The sequence below is a fragment of the Erithacus rubecula genome (assembly GCF_903797595.1).
Source record: "Erithacus rubecula genome assembly, chromosome: 11".
NCBI classification, from domain to species: Eukaryota; Metazoa; Chordata; class Aves; order Passeriformes; family Muscicapidae; genus Erithacus; species Erithacus rubecula.
In genome coordinates, this window is record NC_136663.1 from 22,010,845 (window position 1) to 22,038,515 (window position 27,671).

At 41.9% G+C, this 27,671-nt stretch overlaps 1 protein-coding gene across 2 annotated transcripts in view; it reads right to left on the bottom strand.

The window, feature by feature from the left end:
- ARHGEF4 (Rho guanine nucleotide exchange factor 4) overlaps positions 1 to 27,671 on the bottom strand; it is a 206,861-nt gene that overhangs the window by 117,224 nt on the left and 61,966 nt on the right. For both annotated transcript variants that reach the window (XM_079315544.1, XM_079315543.1), the window contains 2 exons: positions 6,360 to 10,602; positions 2,403 to 2,741 (listed from right to left, as the gene is read on the bottom strand). In XM_079315544.1, the coding sequence (XP_079171670.1) occupies positions 2,403 to 2,741; positions 6,360 to 10,379 (4,359 nt within the window). In that variant the 5' untranslated portion in view covers positions 10,380 to 10,602. The remainder of the gene's footprint in view (positions 1 to 2,402; positions 2,742 to 6,359; positions 10,603 to 27,671) is intronic.

Consider the following 27,671-nt stretch of genomic DNA (forward strand, 5'->3'; position numbering starts at 1 on the left):
TGTCACAACTGAAGCCACACATCCCAAGGCAGCCATGTCAGAAAACATCAGACTTATAATTTCAGCTCTCCAAAGCCCCATACAGTCCCCTCATTGCAGTCACAAAACTATAACAGACAATAAACATCTTACAGAGCTTCTTTTGTGATAATTTGTTCCTTCTTATTAAAAGGGATTCAGCCTCCTTCTAAAACTGCCCTCAAACACTGCAGCTTGTGGCAGCACTCCCAAGACACTTGGGAGTATGAATAAACCAGCACTGTTACAGGACTAGGGCATTGCAAAGGCAGAATAAAATAATATGAAAAAGAAACTGTGTGATTACTATTATAAATAAAAAGCACAGGCCAAGAAATTCAGTTATATGAGCATAAAAAAGAGCCTGTGAGTCCCCATAGTCCTCTCAATAAACCAGCATTTTGTTTTCTTGGCCTGCCCACAAAGATTAAAGTGTCAATAACCTACATAACACAGAAACAGCAAACCCCAAACCTACCTACACATTTCCACTCAGATAAGAATGAACCAGAGAACTGAACTGAGACCCAAGAGCCCCCAGGCAGGTGATGTTCAGAGAGACCCCCGTGGGCACAGGGGCAGCTGCACATCATCACACAGCTGATTGCAATTTAGAGGTAAGTTTGCACCAGAAAATAAGGATGGAAATGCTTCAAGGAAAAGCTGTTTTCTGGCAGCTTCCAAATGTGCAGTCAATCAGCAAAGCAGGCAGCATTCAAGCTGTGTGATCTGATGGCTCCAGGGGAAGCTATTGAGGGAACTGGTCACTCCTCTTAGCAGCCTTAATGCTCTCAGTGCTGGCCCACATGCCCTGCAGCTCGGGCTAGATTTCCATCACTACCCATGCTTGTTGAAGAATTGTGAGAAATAGTTCTGATTTCTGTTAATCCTGGATCCTGTGTAAGCCAGGCATACACTTCCACTAGGCTGCATCACCCCTGTACAGCACTAAACTCTCAGAACTTCCACAAAGGTAGAAAAGCAACCCAAGTCATTTATTTTTTAATTTTTTTTTTTTTTTTTAATCCTAGCATACACAAGCCCCAAGAGCATGACTTATTGTCTCCATTAGATAGGCAGTAGGGAGCTGAGCCAGGGAAGCATCCACACTGAACTGAGAGTGGGAATCACATCAGAGAACCACATCCAGTACCCATCCATGCAGCAACTGGCAACACTTTGTGCTGAAGAGCACAGCTCATACAAAATATCACAGATTTTTAGTCTCTTTCCTTGAGAAAGGAGGAACAGGGGGTAGTTTTTCAGAAACTCTCTTTCTGGGACTGGTCTGGCTTGCTGTCCCAGGTGTCTGCCAGTTTGATGGGAGCTCTCCCAGGTTTTCTCTGGGCAAGCCATAGTGGGCAGGCCAATAATTCTCCTTCACTATTCACAGAACTGTCTGTGCACACAAGCTCAAGCATATTCTGAAGTGGTGACAGGACTACTGAGGCCCCATCTCCTCTCCAAAATTTTAGTTTAAATGTAATAACAAGGAGAAACAGGCAACCAGGACAACAAAGAGAAAGGGAAACAAATACAGATAATAGACCAAAACAGAAAGCTTTCCCCCTGAGGAAAGCTTTTATTTGAGTATCTGCTATGTGATTTCAAGCTTGATCAGAAACTTTCTCAATATTATCGTGAGAGGCTTCATAGAGCATCCCTTGATCTCATGTCCTTTTTCCCCAGAAGTTCTTTTGCATGTATTAAGTCTAAGTTTGGCTCTTGGATAGAGATTTGTGACTCTTCCCTGAAGGGAACAGACCTTAGCTCTGGATCCAAAAGTAACAGATGCCATCAGTGTGAGTCACAACAGCCACAAAGTTTTTCACAAGCAATCATAATGTTGAACTAAAAGTCTCCCTCAGTGGAGAGGAGAATATTAATAGCTAAAAATCCAATGGCAATGTTCTCTCAAGTGTTTCACAGCGGGAATTTGCTTCAGTAGGAATTGTGGATTTGGCCTGAGATACAAAGGAAGTCTAATTTAGAAGTCTGTTATTAATGTTACACAGCAACACCACAGGGCACAGAATGAGATTTCATCAGTTTAATTTATATTGATTTAAGGAAACTTTGATTTGCTCCTTGCCCTCCCTATCACTCAGCAACTCACGAAGCAACCTGATTCTCTTGCATTCTATTTCCATCATCTCACAGAACATGAACTGTTCAATTACAGAAGCTGAGAAACCCACCACCTTCAGACATCACCACTTAAGGACCAGTTAGTGTTTCAGCAGTTTGCACAAAGTACCAGAAATGCTGACAGAAGTGGTACCAGCCAAAGTGTAAGGACAGGAATATGATGGGAGCAGAGAGAAGCAGCCAGAGCAGAGGCAGACAGTGCCAGGGAATGAGGAGGTGGGTGTATGGCTTCTTACTTTTGAGGTGTCCTTTGGGAGATGTCGCAACTGAACCCCTCCCTCTGGCTGTGTCTCCTTCTCTAGCTTCCTCTTTTCATTCCTCTCCATCCAAACATCATCGAAGCTGAAGCACTTATAGGGGGGTTTGGGTCTCTTCCTCCTCCTCTCTGGAAGCTCCTTGGCTTTTTCCTCTGGAGCAAGGGAGGAGAGCCTGCGGGCTTTGCTCTCCAGGCTGGAGGCAGGGCGTGGGCAGGGTGGAACCCGGGGGGGTCTCCTCTTTCGGTGGGGATCCCATTTCTTATTTGGCCTCTTTTCAGGTGCTGTTTGACGTGGCTGTTTAGGCTCCTGTTTTACAAACTGCAGGTGAACACACAGGGTTTGGTGGATGGAAATTTTGCTTTGCCAGAAGATGGCAAAGCTCAGTTATTCAGCCACAGAACAACTCAGAAGAAAACTCTCAGGAGCACTCCACCCTGTTCACCCTCATTTTAGGTGGCATGTCACACTGACATTACCACCAGGATTTAGGTCACTCTGTCTGTATAATATTATTTACAAAGACAGAGGATGTCTCTGAAAATAGAGAAATGACCTCTTGTCTGTTTCTGGTTTTCCAACTGTCCTTCAGTTATACAATGTGAAAAGGCTTCATGGATGCCTGCAGGTCTGATATATTAAGCCCTGATGTGCTCTTTACACTATCCATTTTATTTGCTTGATGCTGGGCCAAGGGTAAGGAATTGCACAGCTTTGCCCTTCGCTCCCATTTGAGTGGTTGCACAAAATTACAGCTTTTATACTAGAACAACTTGAAATCAAGTGTGCCCCTAAGGCAACCAGCCACTACTCCACATAGCTTCACTGTAAGAATCAATAATATTTAAGGTGGGAGATAACAAAACTGGGGAATGAGTGAACTCAGGAGTCTCATGACAAAAAAATGCTGTTTCCTGACAATAGTATCTGTCCAGTTTCTCACAGACTATTTGAAGAATCCAAATTAAACAACCCTCAAACCATTGCAGGCACTTCCTATCTATTTTCAACTATCCAGCAATTCCAGGTCAATTCTTCTTTGGCTCTGGTAAGAGATGCCACAGTCTAGAAAGAATAGATTTTGTGAAAAAGGTGTTTTGTGTCTAACCCCGCTTTACAGGACAGGAGTAAGAAGATGTGAATTCCAAACATGGGACATTTTAGGACAGTTTGCTCTTGCCTCCTGAGTAACACAATTATGGAAGTAAAATCCTGCCATGAGCAGATTAGGTAAACAAGTAGTGAAGGGTTTGGCAGATGGGCAAACTGGTAATGGTTCTGTCTTGCTGTTTTCAGCATAAAATCTTTGTCCTGGATGAAACCTGAAGAATGTTAACCACTAGCAGGTGATGAGAGAGGGGCTGGTGTGTGCTCCAGAAGGCTCAGGTGAGTTACTTACCTGAGTGGTAGCTGGAGGTGTCCAGGGAGAGCTGATCCAGTGCAGTATGGCATTAAACTTAAAGAGATAATGCTGAAACAACTGGAAAAATACCTGGGGCTGGGGAACAAATACTAATCTCCATCCTGGAGGGCACAATGGGAAACGAGCTCAAGAGCTTCACTATTACAGATATGTTTTGCACTAATGTCTTTACTCATGTGGAACAGAAAAGGACTTTTCTTCAAATTCACCAATAATCTGAATTTTATGACCTCTTTAGGAAGCAGCATATGTAAGGAAGGCCATCCTTAGCATACAGATGATAATTATTTTGGAAAGACTTAACACTGCAAATATACTTTGCCCAATGTCTGTTGTATTTCCAGAGATGCCTGAAAATACAGTTTGCTTTAAAAATCCAGGGTGCAATTCTACTTCATTTCACAATGTCTTGAAAATTGAAATAAACAAAGCACTATCTATTTTAATAGATTAGATGTTGTGTTTGAAAGCTGGGACATTTGCATTAATTTCTAGGCTCCAGCTGCATTTGTCCAATTTCAGATATCTGCAGCTTCCAGAAGAATCAGGAAAATTAAACTGGTTTTATATGTCTTAGATACCATTTAAATTTTTTATCGTTTTCTTTGAATAATTTAATCTAGCAATCAATTTAAGTAATTATTTATTTGCTCCTGGTGGTTACATTATAGCATGTGGGCTTGCCTTTTCAAGGCTTTACACATGCCTCATCTCTACACTCTTTTCTAGATGTTCTTTTGAGCTGTAATTTACAGGTCAATGATTTTATTCATCCTCTGAGAGGCTTCATCTGTTGACAGTGTGTACAGCCCAAGTCTCGCTTTTTCCTAGGCTGCAGCTTCTTGTTTGGAATACACTGTCCTGTATTAAGTCTGAAGGCTAAACTGATCCCCATGAAACAAAAGATTTTCAAGTAAAGCTAAGCACAGAAGGGAATAAAGCTAATTCTCTTCCTATTTTTCCCTCTGGAATTCTGATACTACAGCCCTCACTTCTCAAACTGCCACTCAAACACTTCTTTGGATTCCAGACAGCTTTAGAGAAAAAACCCAAGCCAATCAACCAGAACACTTTCATTTGGGAATATGTGAGGAGAGGTTGAGAGAGCTGGGTTTTTTAATCTCTTAAGAGGGCACTAAAGGCATTGTGATAGATCCAAGCTCTTCTCAGTAGTGCCAGACAACACCACAAGACAGTGGCCAGAAACTGCAGCTTGGAAAGTTCTTGTTGGGCATTAGGAAAAAAATTATCAAGGAATATGTTTCCCAGAGAGGCAGTGAAACCTTCAGCAATGGAGGTTTTCAAGACCTGGCTAGATAAAGCCATGGTTCTGCCTATCTTTGTTTGTTTATGTACAAAAATAAAGGACTTTCTGTAAAAAAATATGGAGAAAGGGTAGGATAAGACTATCTTGGAGGGTATCTTAAAGGCTTAATATAAGCTGAGATGTGAGAGGCAAAAGGCAACAGCAGCAAAAGCTGAGAGGTTCATGTGAGTTGAACACAGGCAGCTCTCAGCTGTTGTGAATTGATCAAGAATTTCCAGATTCATGAACCCTCTGAAAATTCTTTGCTTTTGGTATGTAAAAGTTCATGCACTCTCTCAAGTGCAACATTTTGACAATCTGCTCAAAAATTTATTCTCCCATTTCTTAATGTCAAAACTCATCAGCAACAATATTGGAAAAGTAGCATGGTCAAGGAATGTTCTGGGACCTCAGTTACAGCTCAGTGTCTGACACTCTGGGGGTTGTGCTGAGCCACTAAAAGAGATTTCTTTCCCAGCCACTTACTACAACTTGGGAAATCCTCTCTGGGATTAAAAGCCTGCTATGGACGAAGTCACTGCTTTTAGAGGTCTCAGCCAATCATGAAATCCCTACTGAAGATCTAATCTGTTCCATGATGTTCAGCCTATGCCAAGGATTTAATATGTTACCTGATTAGAACAAAATATGACATGAAAAGGAGACCCTGACTCTGCAGCTTGGTGGGAGGTTTCTGTCTAGGACTTCCAGTAGGTACCAAAATGTACTTATGGTTTATGCAAAAGACACATGGTACTTCAAAAGACAGCTATTCATTGTCTGAAGAAAGTGATTTTACTACTTGAAAAGTGACTGCTAACCATAGGAATTGATTTATTTGTTGCCTTTCACAATGAGAAACTTATTTACTATACACCAGTTACAAGTCTCAATTGCCTCAAGAGGGGTAAAACCCAGCTAAAGACTGGAGATGAATGCAGGGTGATGTCTGTACAATTTTTAATGGTGTTGTGATTGCTCCATTCCTTTGGGGTTTTGTAGCAAATCTTCCCTTTAAGAGCACACCAGTTCATATATTCTTGAACAGAAATAATGAGTGGTGCTGTCTTGGACTGAGAGGAATGTTTATGCACTCATCTAATCAATGAGCCATTGAGCCATTAAAGAGTTTCACTGGAATTCCTAAACCATAGCAAAGCAAAAGACTGCAAACCAAACCACCCCTGGTCCTCCCCTGACAGAAACTCACCTCGTCTCGGAGCATGTCACTAATGGAAGAAGCTGTGTTTAAACTGATCTGGGATTGACTGCTGATGCCACTGTCATCCTTCTGGAAGTCATCCAATGAGTGTAAGAGATTTCCTCTGGGTTTCAGGGTCTTTGGTCTCTCAGGAGCAGTCTCCAGGTTGCTCTCCCCTCCAGAGCTGTTCCCAAGGGAGATCATGGAAGTGGCATATACCCGCCCAGGGTAGCGGAAGTTCCTGTGCTGGGAAGTGGATCGTGGACTCTGGGGTTTGGGACTCATGGGCCTACAAGGCATGTCTTTACCATCAGCATTTGAGAGCTGGGGGCACGATGGACTTGACTGACAAAATGCCAGCTGCAAGTCAGTGGGGCTAAATGGAGATTTCATCCAGTATTCCTCTAGAGAAGTATTTAAACTGTTGCTCAGAACCTCCTGCTGCTCATCACAGTCTGAGCTCTGTGAGTATCTGATACCCAAGTCATGGGACTGTATTCGCCTTCTCCACATACGTGTGGGTGAAGAGACATCAACAGGCTCCACAGAGCTGTCAAAATAGCTGGAGTCTGTTGAGGAGCCATTATCTGTTTCTGTTCTTAAAAAGGTGTGTCCATTGGAACTATGCTGTCTCTCTCCTGGTGTTAACATGTGGCCACCAGTTGCATTGAGGCTCTCCTGTGTGGATGATAAATTTACTAAGACAGGCCTTTTTAGTCCATCTGCCTCCTTGCTTTTTAGAAAAGCTTTCCAAGCACTCTGGCGAAGTTTGGCTTTCTCTTTTTCGTTTTTCACTGATGTTTTTGAGCTTTGCTCAGTGTTTTCCTTTTCTGGACATTTGGACTCAAATAAGCTTGAGAGAGATTTGTGTGCCAAAGCCAACCTTGTCCTGAACTTCTTACCCTCGTGGTTTTTGCCTCTTTTGTGTTCATTTTCAGGGAATGATTTTCTACTCCATGAATGCTCCACAAGTTCACTGTCATTGTTTTCAGATGAACCTGAAACCTGTCGATCTGCATCTTCCATCAGTATCCGACCAGAGCCAGAGGCCTTCCTCAGGCTCAACCTGTTGAATAATCCTGCAGGTCTCTCATAAAATAAATCATCATCATCAGAGTACTCAGAGGTGTAACTTTCCTTCCTGTGGAGCACTAAGCCAGATGAACAACTTTTGAAAGACAGCAAACTTGCAGTGTCTTCATCATCTTTTGCAATATCCAGTTCTTCTATCTTTGCCTTGCTGCTAAAGATACTGCTGCTTCCCTGATTTTCCAATGAGGCAGGCTTAGTTTTCCTGGAAGACGCCATTTTTGAGAATACTAAAAACCTGGGAGCTTTCCCATTATTCTCACTCTTTGTAGGCTTTTGTACAGCTTTATGAAGACTGCTGTTACTCCCCAGGGTGTGGGGTGAGTTCTCATCCAGCTCCTCGCTGTTAGTGCTGCAGGTACTCACATTATCCAGGCCCAGCATGAAGGTGCTGTGGGGCTCCCTGCTCAGAGACTCATCAAAGACATCAGACACATCCAGACTGAGTGCACTGTCTTTGCTGGGGCTAGAGGTGTCTCCTGCAGGAGAGCCCTCCTTTCCTTCCCTAGGAGAGGGTTCTTCACAAATGCCTGTTTCTTCCTTTGAGCCACTACAGCTTTCCTTCCCTTGCCTGCCTACTGCATGTCCAGAGACCATGCTGGGCCCTTGTAGGCTGACACCAGCACCATCTCCCTGACACAAACTTCTTTCTCTCCTGCTCATTTCCAGTGTCACTGCACCAGCCACCAGTGTCCCTGTTCTGCAGGGCTCTTCCTGAGAGACCTTCACACTGCTTCCACTGGGGGATTCTATATGTGATTTTTCACACGGGTCTGTCTGACTTTCTGCAATAATTGTATCACTGCCTAGTGGTACAGCAACATTCCTGAATTCCACTTTAGCACTTGCTACTGCAGAATTACTACAGGTGAACCCAAAGGATGAAATTGCTTCTGATTTCTCTCTTTTCTCTTCTGAAATTTCTGTTTTTACTTCAGCTGTATCCCTACCAGAGAGTACCTCTGCACTGCCAGGAATGGGATGGGTGGCCAGAATTAGTTCTTCACAGTTACAGCTTTCACTCAGAACTCTCTCTGGCTCCTCATGAGCTTCACTGACAGTATAAGGAGACTTCAAATCCTGGTTCACTACATTTCCCAATGTCCCAGCTACCACTTCAGTAGGAAGGTTATCATTCAGTGTTTCAGACTGTAATCCTCTCTCCTCTACAGAGACTATAATTAGGGCAGGCTTTAATTCTGGAATAGTCTTTAAATCCTCTTCCTGCCTTATGTCATCTGATATGGAAGTCCTTTCAACAGCAAAGACACTCTCCTCATCCTCTCCTTCATGAGTGGAATGTTCACTTGTTCCTACCTCTGAGTGGCTCCTTAAGGCACCAGTTTTGCAACTTGTATTTTGCTGCATGGACTCTCCACACTCTGCCCCTCTGTCACTGCCATCTGGTTGTGTTGCAGTTTCCAGGATTTTCCAACCAAAGCCAAGATTAGAAGCATCATCTGCCCATCTTTCTCCTTCCACAATCTCTGTATCTGACAGTTCAGATTCAAGGCCATTCTCCTTCAAATGTTCATGCTGTATTCCACTACTGGAAACACAGTTTAAAGAACAATCCCAGTCTCTGCTTTCCACAACATCAGGAACATCTGCCTGAGAAGCTGCAGGGTTTTTAGTATCACCAGTGTTCAATCCAACATCAATATAACATGGGAATATGCTTGCTTCCAGATCTCTTTCAGCTTTGTACTCACTGCTTTGCATAAGTTCCTTGGTGTTTATGATCACTGGATCACAATCCAGGGAAGAGGATGTCTCCTTTTGGTTTGCACTGTCCTCACAAGCATCATTCCATGTTAAGCTGTCAGCATAAGTACCAGCTGGCTCTGGGCTAAGGCCACATGTCTCTGATTTAGAGTGCAAATAACAATCAATGCCCTGGGGAGAGGCTGCAGGTTGAGAAACCTTGGAGTCTGTGTCAGTATCAAGAAGAAACCCTTTTATGCCAAATTGGCCTTCTGTTTCTATAGCTTTTTCAGGGTTTACAGTTACCCTTCCAAAGTTTCCAAAGGTGTATTCAAAATCCAGCTCTTGAAGATGTATTCTGGAACATGACCATCTAAATTTGTCTGTTGAGTGAATACAGCTCCCCACACATTCTGTCTCACTTTGAGCACTGATATTTTCAGGTACACTGTGCCATGTTTTACTTTCTGTAATCTTTGACCTTGTGTGTGGTAGCCAAGATTTTGGGTTGAAGCAGCTCTGGTAGAAGAGTGAATCTGATGCCAACATGGTCTCTGTACTTCCATGTTTTGTCCTTTTACTTGTAGTGTTCTCATTGTCAGCTGAATTTCTCCTGCTGCATTTTATACTGGACATAGACTCTAAATCACACTTACAGTCAGATGTCTCAGTGTCACTTTTACAGCTGGGTCCATTTGTTTCAAAATGAAGATTAGGCAAACTATAGCTCGGTGCTGCATCTGACCTGAAGGAAAACTGCTGTACCTGAGGAAAAATCAAGCAACTTTCTGAGTTTGCTTTGAAACAAGCAATGCTAAATACTGCAGGATGTTCCTTCAGTCTTGCAACACTGTTTTCTGTAAATACTGAGCTGGTACAGGACTGCACTTCACTTTCTAACTCTGCCTGACTCTGCAGTGCTGTCACAGACTTTCTCCTTGTCTGTGATAAAATGCTCTCTTCATAGACTTGCCTCTCTGTCGTGGAAATATCACTGGACAACCTTAGCTCTTCATCACCAAATTCTTCACCCTCTAACTCTGCAAACTGCAGGCAAAACTCAGTTCTGCTTGGTGCTTCTTTTATTTTGGAGGACAATTCTAGCTGTAGGTGCTGGGTGAACTCTGGTTGACTGCAGCACTTGAGTCCATGGAAGGTTTCTGCCTTTTCTTTGGGAAGATTACAGCACAGAGAGTTTTTTTTCAGTAAACAGGCAGTTTGAATCTGAGCAAGCATTCCCAGTTATGTCACTGGAAAGGGATTCTGTGTCTGATGCACTCTCATAAGGCTCAGTTTTCACATCTGACAAAGATCCACTCTGATGTGACACGGTTTCAAAATAATCTTCATCTGTTTCTTGGCTGGATCCACGTACCTCCAGCTCCGTTGTGCTTGGGGTAGAATTCAGATCCTCTTCAAACTCTCCTTCACTGATGTAGTTTTCAGCTGGCTGTGGGGTCTGTGAATAAACAAAAAAGAATTATTGAGCAATGATATCCCACAGCAGCAGGGTAACATGAATTATTATTAGAAAAGGGACTCCAGAACACAATTAATTCAATAATACTGATGTCTTTGAAAGTTATACTTGATGTCTTACTTCTTGATGGTCCTAAGGTCTTTCTATTTCTTGATTTTTTTTCATTAATGTTTCTTAATTAACCTTTTTTTCATTTTCATATGTAACTATTTAGAGGTCAAAATTTTATTCTTGGTGATGCACAGAAACATTAGCCATATCTTTCATAGTCCATTACGAAAACACTTTCCACATTCAAAAACATCAAATGGAAATCATCCCTTGACAGTAGATCTAGAAACTCCAATGAACACATCCTCAAATCTGAGGTCTATGTGAAAAACCTGGGAAGTAATTATTAGTGTCTGCATTATAGAAATGTGGCATAAATATATACAGAATAACTGCACTTGAGTATTCAGATATTACCCATACCAAAACTTGGACCAAAGGTGAAAAAGGTCTTAAATCTCATTTTCCAGAGGGCTTATCCCAGGAGCACTACATGGATCAGTCATCAGAGCACATCCAAATAATTGGCTCTGAGCAGAAGGATTAAAACCACCCTGTCAGTATTAGGAAATGTTTTTGTCACAGACAGCTAACCCTGGGAGAGCCTCAGTCTTCTTTTCTTCAACAGAAGTCTGGACATTTCTCAACTTTGAAGCAGAAAATGAAGTCACAGCAAAGTGCCTTCAGATTTTCCTGAGGTAAAAATAGGACTTGCTGTCTGTCAGCTTCAGGTTCAGCTATTGTCAGAAGTTCTACCGATGCATCCAGCTGAGATACTTGGCTGATTTCAGCTTCAGTCCATTCGTATCTAGAATGAGATGCCACATAAATATAAATGGCAGCCTTTAACCCTAATGCTGGATGCATCTTTACTCAGGTTTTGGTGACAGTCCTCACAAGAATGATCAGCATATTTTAAAATCTGAAAACTGAGATAGAAAACAATGGAAGATTTTCCTGAAAAGAAAAAAAATAAAAGGCAAAGCAAAGCAAACTAAACAAAAGCCGAAATCACAAGTGAATGGCATCCATCAAACTAGAACACAAGATCTTTTAGCCTGTGTTGCACATCATATTCTGTACTTTGTCTCATAGGAAGTGAGTCCTCATATGGGAAGACAAACTGCAAATCACATCAAAGGCCATGTCGCAGGGTTTCTGATTTTAGACTCCAAAACATAGCATGTAAATTGGAAAAGGAAAGACACAAGAGTTATTTACAAATGAGAATTTCTCAAGAAGAAGACTGGTAATTTCTCTTGGCAGAAGAAGGAAAATGCAAATTGAATGAAGGAGGCAAGGGGGAGAATTCAGTACTTCAAAACAAGCCCAAAAATCACCTCTGAACCTGATGAGGTTGTACTGCAGTGGCAGCACGAGCCCATGAGCAGCAGAGCAATGTGTCCTTTCCTGTGTGCAGTCAGTGACACGTGTAATCGAGGCCCCCAGTAATGGCAAACCCCATGTCCCTGCTCAGGAGTGGCCAGCAGTGAGCAGCACAGAGCACATTCCAGTGTGAGCAGCTGGCTCTCACAGCAGCAGCTGCTCACACTGCCAGCTCTGCCTCCCCAGCACTGCTCTGAACACAAACTTACAGAGGGCAAGAAACTGACATAAAAACTATTCAGGCCAATAGAAGCAAAGTAATGAAGGTGCCCAAATGTCTACAAGGATAATTATGAATTAAATTGCAAAAATAATTAGGGCAGAAATCTCTTATGCTCCATCCATAATTCCAAACATAGCTATGTCAGGATATTCATGCTGTGACCCCTTCCAAATTCATTATTTTTAATGGGTGTTATACAAAATTATGCATTTAAAGCAGAAGCAGAGGCACCACAATTGCTTCCACAACTTGTGGGAAGTAAGGAAACAATTTCTAGGTATGAAGGGCAGCAATTACTACCAATCATCAGTCTTGTCCTGGGCCCAGGACTGAACACAAGCCCCAGTGGTGCTGAGGATGAGAAGCAGTGCCAGGATGAGCCTGGCAGACCAAGCCCACCAGATGTAGGGATGCAGTTCCTCTGAGGAGAGACAGCATGTGGAAATTTCAGTTTCTACCTAACCTAGCCAAGTCCTCTGCCTAAGAGGAAGGCTTAGAGCTCACCTGTGGTAAATCTGACATTCATGAGCTCATTGAATTCCCCTAATGCCAAGGGAAGAAATCCTAACAGGACCAATGACCTGCATGCTGTGCTTTCTGCAGATCTCTCAGTGTCTGTGGAAGCACAGACTTTGCTCTGACCATATGTTCTATCATACGTGGTCTAATTTTCTCCCAACCTGTACAATGTGAAATTTTGCTAGGGTTTCTGGGACTACATCTCATGGTGTTTTAATGTTTTGGTTTTTTCTGTAGAAATTGAGTCTAAAGGACTCAGTCAGAGCAGAAGGGAAGGTTTACAATGGACTCTGACCTTGACCTGTTCTCCCAACACTATCACAGGTTTGAGAACTGAGTGTTTGTGCAGCAGTGATTCTCAGCAGTGCTGCCCATTAGACAACAGCCCTTGTGCCTTTCATTTCCTTGAGATTACTCTGAGAATTTCAAAAGACAAATTATGACTCTTTCCTGGGAAGAGTTCTTGAGAAAACCCTCAGCACCCACAGATAGGATTGCTTGTTTACACATCTCTTCAATCTCAGAACAGATAAACATTTGGAAGACAAGGGCTTGGAATAAATGTGGAAAATAAGTACCAAAATAAGACTTTTTCACTTCACAAACAATGCACAAAACACAGCCAAACTCCCCTGACTGCTTTTTTCTTGCATCTCTCTCACCACCTCTGAAATGTGCCAAGAAAATAGGATGAAATTGAAGTTACTGATCTGTAGCCATATATAGTCATGTCAAACTAAAGTCAGCAGAAAAATAAACCTTGTGACTTTGATGTGTGAACTGAAGACCTTTATCTCCACAAAATAAGATACCTCCCATGCAGGTTGCCCTCATATGTGACATTTGCTCCTAAGGGCTAAGTCACTCCTGAACTCTGAACATTTTTCATTTGGTGGGAAAGTCAGGTATCATTTTTCTCTAAATCAGATTTGATATTTGAATAATTTTTGCACACAATATTATATTGCAGCAATAGTGAGTTTCTCAGATACTGTGTCTCCCTAATTTTTTCTGTCTAACATTTGGCAGGAGAGGTTAAACATACAATCATATTACTTCAGTCAGTCTTTCAATTAAGGATTTTATCTTTAAATTTCACAACCACAAAAAGAATCTGGTCATTTAGAAAATGGCTTTTGTTTTTACTCTGGATGCAAATTCCTGAAGCAAGTCTGACTTGCTTTCCCACTAACAGGGACCTGACTCTAGTTATCACATTTCCAGCTCAAGAACATCAGAACAGTTTTCCCTAAAGTCAAGACAACATGAAAGCATTTTCAGTTAATATTTCAAAGGATGCAGACAATTATTTTCACTACAGGTGATGGTAACAACTCATGAGTTGCTATCAATCCACATTTTATAAATCTCTATTCATGCCTTGTTTGACTGAAAGGCACAGCCCAGTGTCTTTGATTTGCAATGGGATGACACTAAAATGCAGTTGCCATTAACAGGTGAGAACAAGCCAGCTGTCCCCTGTGCTCAGTGCCTGCCCATCAGGGAAAGGAAATGTGCAATTCCCAGGGCAGGGATGAGGGAATCATTTACATGAGGTCTCATCCTGCAGAGTGCTGTGTGCTCTGAACTCTGCCACTTAAAAACAGGGAAGGAAAGAAAGACAAAACTAGTGAATGAAAGTGTCCCTTTCACTGCAATATAAGATTGCTAATACAGCTGCTTCAGGTTTCAGCTGTAATGTTGTCTAGGGTCACCTGTGCTGGTTTGTGTCCTGTGTGTCTGGAAAATAAGCTGAATAGAATTATTAAATGACTGAGTCTCTGGGACTCCTCCTTGGCTTCCCAGGGATCCTGACTCAGTATCAAATTCTGATTTTAATGATAGCTGAACAGATAATATTCTAACATGGTAGCATGGAACTCATTCAGCCTGTGTGTAATGAGAGCTGTCAAAAGCTGAGATTTTTCTACAGCTGTGTAGGGACTTAGGTGGCCTTGGTGTTTGAAAAATGCTGGTCATGGAAGTTATTGTCATTATGGATATCCTGAGCTGAGAGCACAGAGGGGAAAACAATGGTATGTTCAGTAGCAGGACAGAAACAGCAGTTTCTCCTTTTTGTGACTTTGATACACCTCTGTTCTGAAAGGGACAGTCTTGGAGAGAGAGAGGGAGGAGTGTGGCCTCAGGGCCTTGGTCTCTCCAGCTGGGCTGGCAAAGGCTGCCCAAGGTAATGTTCCTTCTAGAATGGTTCTTGGATGTTTGCCAGGCTGGAAAGCCCTCAAAAAATCTAAGATAACCAAGCCTTTCCAGAAGAACAGTCAAAGAAATGGCTTTTCATGAACTAAATCATGTTCTTGGATTTAAAGCAAAGATGGCACAAAAAGTGTTCCCTTCACACTTGGTTTTGTCACAGAGGTCAGAAGTGGCTCCTGGCAATGATGGAGCACAAGGAACCAGTCACACTACCTCAGCCACCACAGAGCTTTAAAAAAACCCCTTCAAACATATTTGGGGAAGAGATACAGACCCAGAATTAATGGTCTCAACTTACCTACACTTGTCCACACTTGAGTAAATGCAAAGCCTGTCCAGAAATCCTTAAAGCAAATTGGATGCCAGTCAGGGGTTGGATTATACATGGTATAAAGAGATACAGGCCTACCTCAGGGCAACTTTGTGTGGCAAATGAATTTGTGTGTAAAGATTTATTCTGAGAAGAGAAAACTAAATTCTCCCACATGCCCAGAGTTGTGTTTTTCAGGGTTCACATAACACAGAAGCACAGAACTCGAGAAAGGTTCTTAAATTAACCACCCCTGAAAAAGCTGCCTCTGGGGAAGGACTTCAGACTGAGGTGACAGTGCAGGGCACAGTGCAGGAGCTGCAACCCACCCCAAACCTCCCTGACCTGATCAAATGTGGCTGGAAAAATGACCCACCAGAGATTCAAATTAGAAACTATACAGGAAACATCATGACAAATAACCACATAAGGTCCCTGAGGCTTCAAGTTATCTTCCTGATCAAATCCAGATACCCAAGCTCTTTTTTAAAATTGCCTTTATTTACTGCTGCCTTGTAAAAACAAACGTTGTTACACTTAATGAGAAGTAGATTGAAAGACATTAACTTCAGACAGGATTTTTATTTCTTAGTCAGCAGAATTTTTTTAGTCCACAGAATTTTTGAGTCAGCAGATTTTTTTCTGAGCTGCCTGCCATTTAGGTGGATATTACAGGTGCTACAGATGTTTATAAAGAGCAAACTAGCATGAAGAAGAGCAGATGCAGCACTGTGCCTTGATGAGGACTGCTGAGCAGGGATGCTGCTGTCAGCAGAAGCTGCTGAACCTTCAGACTGATTCTGCTCTGTGCATAAATGGCAATTCAACAGGCACTCTGACAGGTACCAGAAATGAAACCCACTGCAGGAACTGGGGAAAGTGCTCTATAACCACTGAATGATGACATTTTCCTTGCAAAACATATTCAGTTTTTGATGCAGGATACAAAAATTTGCATCTTAACTGCACAAGAGGAAACAAAATTCACAGATGGATGAGAAAAGCAATTTCCCAGGAGGTTCTTGCTCCAGTGCAGATATGTATAGGCATCCAAAAGTAATTTTGGCACTAAGCAGTTTGGTGACACAGATGTTTTGTTAATCATCTATACACAGCAATAGCACTGTTTGCAGAGCTCTCAATCTAAAGTGGCAACATTTTTGGGTACAGAATCACTCATATATGAAGTCACTAAAACAACATATCTCCCTTCTCCACACAAGATGGATTTTTCATTGTCCCAAAAGGTGCAGTTAATTTTTGCTAGAAAATCTCTCAAAGCCAGCTGTGTTGATTTGTGAGAACTTGCACTATGCTAATGACTCCTGGCATGAGGAAACAACACATGGACACCCACTGCATGTCCTGCTCTAGTTATATTTAGTGCCTTCACTGGAAAGCCTCCAAAAGGTTAAGCAAGCCCAAAATCACCAGGGCTAGGTGAGCAAGGCTCTGGCAGCCACCATCACTCAAGGTGGTGGTGCCAGGTGAAGGCAAGAGAGAGGAGCTGGAGCCAAAGGCAAAACAAGGCACAGAACCAGTGAAGCATCTGAACATCCTAACAGCACCATAACTACCCAAACTTCAGTGTGTTCCCCCCACCCACCACCAGCTTGAGTGCTCTGTTTCAGCTCAGAGCCCTGATTAACCTGGCCCCAGCTGTCACCTGGGCCCCCATCATGGTGTTGTATGGCACTTGACCAGGGCAGGACTGCAGGAGCACAGAAATACCACAGGCACTGGGTCTGCTCCACTCCACAGCTTCTCCAATTCTGCTCACAAATTGTATCTCCCCTCTGACACTGACACCCCTGCTGGCACACAGGGCTGAGCAGAGATGCTGGCCCAGGTGTGAGGATCCCAGAGTGTGGGGTCTGGGAGCCATCTAGAGGTGCAGAAGTGCCTGGCCAGAGCACTTTGCACAGACAGACACACACTGCCCCTGATAAACACAGGCTGCACTGCAGTGCCTCATCAGCAAATCCCTCAGCTTCAGCTCCAGCCAGGTAGGACTGCTCAGCAGATGGAGAGGTGAGGAGGCACAAGGGTTTCCTGTGTTAAGCAGCTACAAAATTATTATACAACACTGGTTCGTAGCTCTCTGTGTCTTGTACCTCTGGGTTATTTCTTACATTAAGCTTTACAAGCTGCAGTTTGCATCAGAAATACTTTTTTTTTTTTTTTCATCAGTGCAGCAATATGAGATGTAACTATTATGAAAATATTTGTAGGTTTATTCTCACAAACTGGCAGCTGATGTGTACCAAACGAAATCCTACATTTTAGCCAAGGCACTAACTATGTAGTTCCACTTTTGAAATGTAGTTTAGACTGTAGAAATAATTAATATTGTTACTGTTCTAAAATATAAAAAGATAATTTTTTGGTCAATATGGCAGATAAACTATGTCAAATAAAATTTGAAATACGAGCAGCTGAAATTCAGACTCCAGCAGTTTCCCTGCTCTTGGACACAATCTGTAACCATTGCACTGCAACACTCCCTCTGCTGGCAAATCTCAGAGGAAGATATTGCTTATTGCTTCATTGTGCTTCTGCCTTCACACATGGAAAATTACATTGTTAGATAGCTGGTTATCTTTGCAGGAAAACTGGGATATATTTTGCTTGCCTTATAAAACCAGGTCAACATTCCTCCTCCCTCATGCCCCTTCTCTATTTTATTTTAATAGGGAAAAGTTCAGTACTGTCCCAGCAAAAGATAATCAGAAGTTCATGTAGAAGATAGAGTATAAAGATAACAGTGAGCAGATAACATGGCTGAAATGGGGAACTGAGCCTCAATGTAAATACTTTTTGTACTCAAAAGGAAATCTCACACCTGCCCCAGTCACAGAGCAAATGTACACCTGTCTGTGAGTTTTACCTTTGCCTTTCTGCAGGCAGGTGCACTGACAGCAGGTTGAAGCTGTGTGGCAGAAGCAGCACTCAGCTGAGCACAGACAAAAGTCCTGCCTGGGATCTGTGTGAATCCTCCTGCAAAGACAGAGCTCCTGTGCTCTTGGATTTAAGGAGCTTCAGGTACTGACATCTGTCAAGCAGTGGAAGTCTGTACATTCTTGAAAAGGTAATTCTGGCCTGCTACTCTGCACTAAATGAACACAAGACCCATGGTTAGCTTCCCTTCAGAGTGCTTAAAGGCTCTACCCCTTAGCTGAGTGAGAACTCTAAGGATTCCTGGTGACAGAAGTGGAGATTTCTGCTCTAGAAAACCAGGCAGCAAGTGTGTCCCTCCACCATAACTCTGCTGCACTTCATTTTTGTGACTACACTTTAGAGCAGACATATTTACCTTTTTCAAACTCAATTCTTTCTTCTTTTTTTTTTTCCAGAGTGCTGTTGAGCAATTATAGAAGGAATACTGAATTAAAGGAGTATAAAGACAGCAAATATTTAAAATATATTTAAATATTTAAAATATTTAAAACTTCTCTAAAGAAAATAGCTATTGGGGAAAAAAAGACTCCACTAAAGATAAAGAGTGACTCAAGAAATCCCAAGTGTATATGTGCATATAGGTGTAGCCACAAGACATCCACTGATATTCCCTCAGTTATCATCAATACAGTGTTCAGCATGGGACTGCAGTGAAATTGGAAGCTGAAGGTCATGAGGTATATCGCTTGTTTATCTTATAACCACTCTAACCACTCAGACCACTTTTAGAACCACTCTTTCTTTGTTCACACAAGATTTCAATCTGCAAAATTATAATTCAGAATGTTGATTAAAAGAAGACTCTGAAGGAAAGGGCCTACATGAAGCCCAGGAAGTGCAAGGCAGTGATTGATACCAAATCCTAACTTTCATGCCTTCCTTCTGCCATCACTGGGAGCATCACCATGAATTACCCAACACACTCAGCCACTGCAGCTCTGTCTTCATTTTGCTGTTTGCTTTCTAACTAATGTTCCTGTGGTCATGCTGGTCTTTTTTATCAGTCCTGCTGCAATATGTTTACCCCAAACACCCTTCCTCTGGCACATTCTGCTCAGTTCCTAGATGCTGCAAGGCCCATGACCCAATAGTGCTGGATAAACATGGTGACAGTGTCTGCCCCATGGTGTTTAATTATGTAAGACAGAGGGAGGGAAATGGGGAGAGGAGGAAGTGTTGTGTTCATTACCTGGTTCAGGGTAAATGACTTGCTCTAGTCATACCAGAGCACCTGCAGCACAGCCAGACATTCAACCAACTCAGACCCTGCTCATTAATTTTATATTTTAATTTCTCTGTTGGGTCTAATAACTGTCTGAAGGTTTGTGGTCTCCCCACATAGAATATGATGTAAACAGAGGAGAAAACTTCAAGGACAGTGAGGAAGGAGACATGACTAAAAGCTGTGTATATATGGATCAGCTGGATTGCCAGCACAGACCTGCCCCTAAGGCAATTGTAGTCTCTTTCCTATGGCATTTTAAGGAGGCATGATGTCAGAGTGGGGGCAGCAGAGACATGGGCATCAATGGGAAAGATTAAATAGGAAGAAAGAGTAAATAGGGAAGAAAAGTATACTATCATATTTTGCATTGTTGAGGTGATTTAGCAGGGTTCCAAGTAACATTCAGTGAAATATGCACTCCTATAATGAGTTATTAATAACAAAAGCATTATTTTTTCATATATCTCATCTAAGACACATGTCATTACTGCATGTTCTTGATAGCTTTAAGTAAGACCTTTGCTAACAGATCCAGGCTGGGTTTTGATAGTCAGACAAGACTTTTTTCCTCCTTTTCTTGTCATATGCTACATCTTCAGGTTGACCCCTGGTCTGTATCACTCCATGTGCATAAAACACACGAGGCTTCCCCTCCTCAGCTGCCCCTACTGACCTTCAGTAGTTGTTTCTTACACATTTGCCCTGTATTTGGGCTCTGGGCTCTTGCAAGTGTTACACAAACAGAAACTCAGAGGACAGGCTTTGCAGCCAAAAGTACCTCCTAAAAACTGACAACATGAAATCTGGAGTCAGCAGAAATAAGGAACATGGGAAGAAGGATGCTTTTCAGACATGGGACAAGCACAGGCTCTAGGTCCTGCCCATGAGTTCAGAAGTGAATTGAATGCAGCACACTTTTACATCCTCACACCTTATCTGAGTTTAGCCTAACTGGGTGACATGAGATATTCCAGTGCCAGCAGTCTGCTCAGTCCCTTCCTCCTGTCTCCAGAGTGGTTGAGAAATCTTCTCAATGAGCTTTTCAAAGCAGAAGAGATCAAACAACATGCCAGCTTACATAAAATAAAAACTTTCAAGGAAAACTTAGCTAGCAATGCTGCTGGGCTTGGGGAGTGCCTCACATGCTTTTTCTGATGCAGCTGCTCAGTATCCAGCTTCATACTTTACTTCTCCTTTGATCCTGGGTACCTGATTTCACCTCTCTTCCTTCTCTATTCCTTCCCCAGACCTCTGAGCTGCACTGTAATACCAGATCAAGTGATGAGGTGCAGGGGAATGAAAACTCCTAACTCATGAGATGAACTGAGGTCACATAAACCCAGCCTTATTTTTGAAAATCCAAAAGAGTTGTATGAATCTGTGACCAAAATGCCCTTTTTTCTCTCCAAGACCCTGCTTTTTCTCAGGAACCATTTATCCCAGTGATAACTTTGTGTGATGGCCCTTGATTTGATTTGGATTGGATGTAGAAACTCTAGTGTAACTACCAGCTGTGCTTTTGCCACTCCTATTTCATTTGTGTAAACAGTTTCCAGGGGTTTTCTGACACTTCCAACAGTGCAGGTGGCTAAAGAATAGCTACAGTAGTTACAGGGGCAGGGGGAACCTGAGCTTGGCACAAATGAGGTCTCAGCTGGAACCTTCCAGTCAGCTTGATGTGTATCTTATATCAGTATAAGTGGAGCAAGTGGCAATAGTTAAAATAAGAACTAGGGTTATTTAGGATGAATCATGGGGAAAGACTGAAAGTACAATGTGCATCCTAGAGAGAGAGAGAGTACAGTGTGAAAACAGTCCTTAACTCCTGATGCAAGAGAGCAATCTTTTCTCAGAGTGTATGACAGATAAAACAAGATTTAATCGACTTAAATTGAAGCAGATAAGACTGAAGTTAAACTAAATTAATAAACTACCACCAGTATGGGTAATGAAAAACTGGGACAGGTTGCCTAGAGGATAGCATGGAACCATCACTTTCTGTGTTTAGGCACAGATTAGACATATCTGACAGGAATGACTCAGGCAGAGCTGATCTCCAGTGGTAGGACAGGTGAGAAGATTTTTGGCTGCTTGTAACCTTCTAATTCAGTAATTAGTGTCTTGTACATGCTCATTAATCTATTTTACCCAATACACAGGCCAGGGAGGGATACACTATTGTAACAGATGTGACATAAAGGAGCAGTCATGAGCAAGGAGCTCCTGCAGCAATCCAGATTTACAAGTAGCCCACATGCAGAGCTCAGAAAAGTCCCAGGAATGTCCACTGATGAGAGGAGATGTCTAGAAAAGCTGACATGAGAAAAGACTGAGCACCTTTTGCTAAACTAAGAGAAAACCTCACAGTGCAAAATGGCACATCCCATTATGTCCTCATAACTTAAGCTGTTTATTTCAAGGCTTAAAACTGCAGTATTATTTAAAAAGGTATCCAAAAGGAGAGAAATTGTCCATATCCTAAGTCCTTTGGCACAATCCACCTAGGCACATCTGCCCTACACTCCAAGCTGTGCCTCTGGGTAACAGAAAAAGTGTATTATGGTAGAGATTGTTCCACTGACAGAAAGCATTTCATATCCCTCACCAGAAACACAAATTATGTCCATTTAGTTCCTCAGGAGGGAGGAACTGCTCTTTGGCCTGTCATACTTATGTACCACCAAGTGAGAGTCTAGGATTGCAGCAAGTGTTCATTTTGGCTTCCCTACACTTTATCAATGAAAGAGGAATTAATTTTTTGAAATGGAAATAGCAGGAACTGCTGCCCCTGGAAGTGTTAACTACAAGAGCATATCATTCATTGTTTCAGTGGGAAAAACCTGGCCTCCCACATTGTAAGGTTAGAGAGACAGCTGGAGGGTGGGAGAGAAGTCCTAATAAATTGTGACACACAATTTCTCCCACTTGGCAACATGCAGAAAAGAGAAAAAGGCCTTGCAGAAGAAAATCCAGGGCAGCAAGATCATGAGCAGAGTGGATATGGTTATATCAAGTCATTAATTCCAGGCCCCCAAACTGCCCTGTGTATCTCCCCAGATATCTGCAAATTATTTCACATGCCAAGGATTGCAGAGTGAGATGTGATCAAAATCCAGTCACTCAATCCACACCACAATTCTTCACCTAGCCAGTGCCAACTTGAATGTACAGAAAGATCTGAATGCTTATCAGATCAGAAAAATATGCCTTTAAAGCCAACTTTCAGCACCACAGAATCAGGAAACTGGTAACTATATCCTCCTACCTAGTGATTTTGCTTGGCACAGCACTGGCTTAAAACCATCACAAGATCAGAAAATAAAATCTTGCAAAAGTTGTGTCTCATTTCATACTCTCTTAGGGTCAGTTCAAGAAAAATGGCACACAGACCTGCATGAACATCCAAAAAGCTGCAAACTTTGGTTAACAAAACAGAGCTCAGTTTTGCTCTTAACCACAAAGATCAAGTGACATTTGAAAGGAAACAAAAAGATGCAAATCATACATTTTCAAGCCTTTGAAGATCCTGCTGGCATTGCCTCAGGTCAGAGTACTTCTCACTACAGCTCATTTCCCTTCAGTCAGCCTTTTCACTGCTTCAGTGCTGAATACACAAAGAGCACCAGACATTTTTAGCCTCGATAATGTTTTCATTACCTGTCAGGAAGAGCACTAATAACAGGCATTAGAGGTACAACATTCAATTGTTCAGGACAATGTAAACATTTAATTACATTATGGCAGCTAATCACCAATAATTGCCTTAGGGAAGGCAGGGCAGCTGTGAGGGGATGCAGTTTGTCTATTCAGGTCCTGGCAGAATTCAGCAAGGACAAAGTAACAAGCACTGGGAGAAATGGCTTCAAACCATTCACAAACTGTATTTCCTCTTAGTATTTTACAGAGGAACTACTTCAGCTTGCTTCTGTGCAGCCCAGAGCTGATCTTGTTTGAAAAGAGCCTAATTCCACATCGACTGTGATTTTGTTCTCTTATTTTTCTATCATTTCTGCTCACATTTGTCCTTTTATTGGATCTGGCTCTATCAAGTTTCCTTATCATTGTTTCCTTTCTTCCTAACCCTGTTACATTATCTTACACAAATGGTTCAGTCCACTGTTCTACCAGAGAGAAATCAAATAGAGGGTGATTATCAGAGCCAAAGATGATGAAATCACTTCTTTAATGAAAAAGAAAGAAAGAAAGAGAACCGACTAACCAAGCCAAGCATACACATATAAAAATATTAAAACATTTTTTAAAAAGGAAAAAGAAAATAGGAACTGATCTTACTTTCCTCTGCCACCTATATAGAAGTAGGAAGTTTAGACTAAAAAAGAGCAGAATACTAGAGAGGTTACAGCAGAAATTTTTTAACTTAATCTTATTTGACAGGTACCTTAGATACAGATACAATTCTATGATGTCCATTGGTTGTCCTCTTTTTATATGTCATTCTTTATGATCTTTACTTACAGATATATCTATATATATACAGATCTGTATAAATCTTTACACTACTATTTCAAAGCACAATGACTATGGACCAATGGAGGTTTCTACAAATCTAAGCTCTTTCAGAAGTGAGTTATATTCCTGTGTTTTATAAAGGGTTAAGAAGATTTTCTTCAGCCAGTGGAAACCTCTTTAGTACCAATCTGAAAACTCCATTTATAACATTACTTCTGTGCCAGGTCCTTTAGCAGAAGCCTCCAGCCAACACGTCAATACACCAAACCCAGTGCAGACACTACTCCTACAACTGTTAACATCTCACCAAAAACCTTCATGCAAGATTTGAGTCTTGCAAAAGAGAGAAAGCAAATGTCAAGCACATTACAATGAAATGCCTACATTCCAGAGAAGAAACTTTTCCACTGAAGTGTTCAAGTACTGCAGTGTAACCCAGGGGACTGCAACTCAGCTGAGAGTTATGAGACCCTCAGTTTGAATGATCAGGTCCCAGGTGCCCGTGTCTAGTTTTCTGTCACTCTGCCCTTTGCAATCAGCAGCCTACCTGGATGTTCCTGACCCTCCTGGGGGCTGTATTTGAAGTGGCAGGACATTTCACTCGCCAGCCCAGCTGCTGTCTCCTCATCACTGGCATAGATAACATTGGGCTGTGACAAAATGAGATGAACTGATTTTGCTTCTCTTGATCATATTTTGTTGTGAGGGCAGGAAGTTTTCTCTGTCTCCACCAGTACCACTGATTACAGCAATTACAATTTCTTATCTTCCAGATTTTACTAGTGTTGCTGCAGTTCTCCCACTGCTTTGTCAGAACTGAAACAAACCCAGGGTAATTTTTCTGCAGCACTCTCTCCATCTGTGGTCCTGGCTCCACTGCCTGGGCCAGAGTCAAGGTATTGAGTTCCATGGGGAGCTTCTCCCGAATTCGCCGGTCTGCTGCCTTGCCAAACAGCTGAGCCAGCACCAGCTCTTCCTGCCAGCAGCCAAAAGCACACACTGATGCCAGTTCCTGCAGTGCTGAAGCAAAGGTTTTCAGAGTTTCACCTGGCATTTGTTCCTGCTGCCTGAACTGGAGTCTCTGTAAAACCACGCTCTGTCTGGACTTACTATGTCCTGAAATCTTCTTCATTTTTTCTTCAAAGAAAGTAGCTGAAATCAAGGTTGTAAAAAATCCTCTGACCTTTCACATCCAAAGTGAAGAAACAGTCCTCAGAGAACCTTCAGATTTCAGTCATCTGTATCAGCCAAATCTCACCATCAGCCACTGGCATGAGGAACCTGAGAGATTTCACAGTTCCAGGACTGAAAACTTCCAGCAAGATGAAATGGGAGCTCCCCAGTCTTCAATGCCACAGATGCATAAGTTCCACTGGTATTCCCACTGCCTCTGCACTTGCCACCCAAAAGACTCCTGCCTTCCAGCCCAGGTTGTCTGGCAGGACAGGAAATACAGTGCTCCTCCCATGAAGGCAGCAAGGGCAGGGGCAGGTGAGTAAAAGAGAAAATTGAATGGGTAGGAAATTAGAAGATGATATGGAAAGGCTGTCTCCCCTGCTAGGAAGTGTTTGTTGAATGCCCTAAAACTAAATATTGTCAAATATTTACTGGAAATCAAACATAAACCCCAGGTTTAGTGGTTTTACACACATTACTTGCAATAATTAACAGCACAATGTTCACAGCAAAACAATCCCCCCATGTCACCAGGACATCTGTGGAGAGTGTGCAGGACCAGAGCAGCAATGACAGACAGCAGTCCCACAGCACGGAAGAGCAGCCTCATACATATTGCTTTGCATGAGCTATTCTTTCTCAGGATGGACTCTGCAGCTGCCTAAATTTTGCAGCTTTTTTCAGAAATCACATAGGAGGTGCAACTGGAAACACTGCAACTTATGTGTTGAAAGAAGAAGATGGCTTTGTTGCCCTGCATGTTTGTGAATATGTGTGATACTAAGAAATTATTTTTAGCCTTTTTTCATATTTTGTGGGTGTCTGCTGTATCGCAGCCAAAGAGACTTGAGGGGTCTGTGCATCCCATGCTGGAATCAGGGAGAAATAAATGGTTCTCTGCAGCAAATCCCTGCACAGGCCAAGCTGATCACACCCTTTCTCAATGAACCATCCAGCTCCATTAGCTAAGTCAGGAGCACTGATCAATTTTGTAATAATGGCAACATATTTAACATAAAAATTTATTTGGCTAACAAATTATTCCTCAGCAACACTGGAGAAGATCACAAGTTGATTTTAAACTGCCCACTATTCCACCATGTCCTTTAACAGGAACATACCAGCTTTTCCATTAAAGTCTTGGTCACAAAGCTTAGGTAGAGGTGGAATGCTGAAATACTTAAAAGCTTTTGCATTTTTCAAAGACTTGAATTTTAAGAGGTTTAAAAATTATAGTCCCAGCAATTTATTAAAGCAGGATTTAGGTTCAAATTAATCTGGAGAGTCTCAGACCCATTTTTAGCATTAAGATTTACTGTACAGAGATTAATGTGACTGAGGGATGGTGCTATGCAGGGCCAGGAGTTGGACCCAATGAACTTTGAGGGTCCCTTCAAACTCAGCTTATTTTATGATTCTGTAATTACACAGATTTTGGTCATTTTCATAAGAGAACCCTAAAGTTTACCCACTTTCTGCTGCTCAGAATTTTCAGCGCCCTCTGTTTTTATGGGGCCTGCTGACTTGAAGGTAGTAAGCCAAACAAAAAAGGAGATGAAGGTAAACATCCCAAAAAGCTATGCAAAAATTTAAAATACCAGAGTGCCTTAATAGCTTTGCTCAGAACACTCCAGTGCACAGTTGTGTTGTAATCACAAGATTTTTGTCTGAAATTCTGTGAAGCAGAACCCTTAATAGCTGTTTATTAGAGCTGGACAAAACTATCAGTAAAATACACTGATATTATTAGATAATACTAATATTCTATAAAACTAATAATATTAATGGTATATTAATAGTATTATTTTATATTATATTATTAATAGCATATTATTAATAATAATATATTATTAACAATAGTATTGTGAAGCTTCAGCAACATCATACATTTTAAAAGATTTTCCTTCTGTAGAAACTGCTGTTCATGCCTGTGGGAAGAATATGAAGACAAGTTTCCTTTCCTGAAATATTAGATTACCTAGAAGAATAACAGTGTGGAGGGGAGGCAGAGGGGATGGACTCTGAATTTACTGTTACAAATCTATTTCTGAACTGAACACATTCTTTAGCACATCAAGCATCTTCACACCATGCTTCCTCCCACCCTTGGTCAGTACTCCCCTTTTCACACAGAGAAGAGGAGCGCAGAGACATGATGGGATCTGCTTTTGACAATAAACAAGACAAAGACAGGATATGAAATTTGGGATTCAGCCTCCCATATCTCTTTCTTCAGCTCCTCAACCAATTGCCTTGCCCAAGCTCTGCTTCTGAAAACAAACTTTCTAGACCAAAGGTAAACCAGCCCTACATTTAACAACCCTTTTTAAAAGGTCACTCTGACTGGAGAGGAGCAGACAGAAGTTCAGGAGAAGCTTCACAATGTGTTTGCCTTAATTTTAAACCTTTTCCTGAGCTAACTGGAACACACTACAGATGTCCACTGTCCAATGTGGCTGCTTTTTTCAAACATCACAAAGGAGAAAACAAGTTCAAATTGGATGATGTTTAAAAGC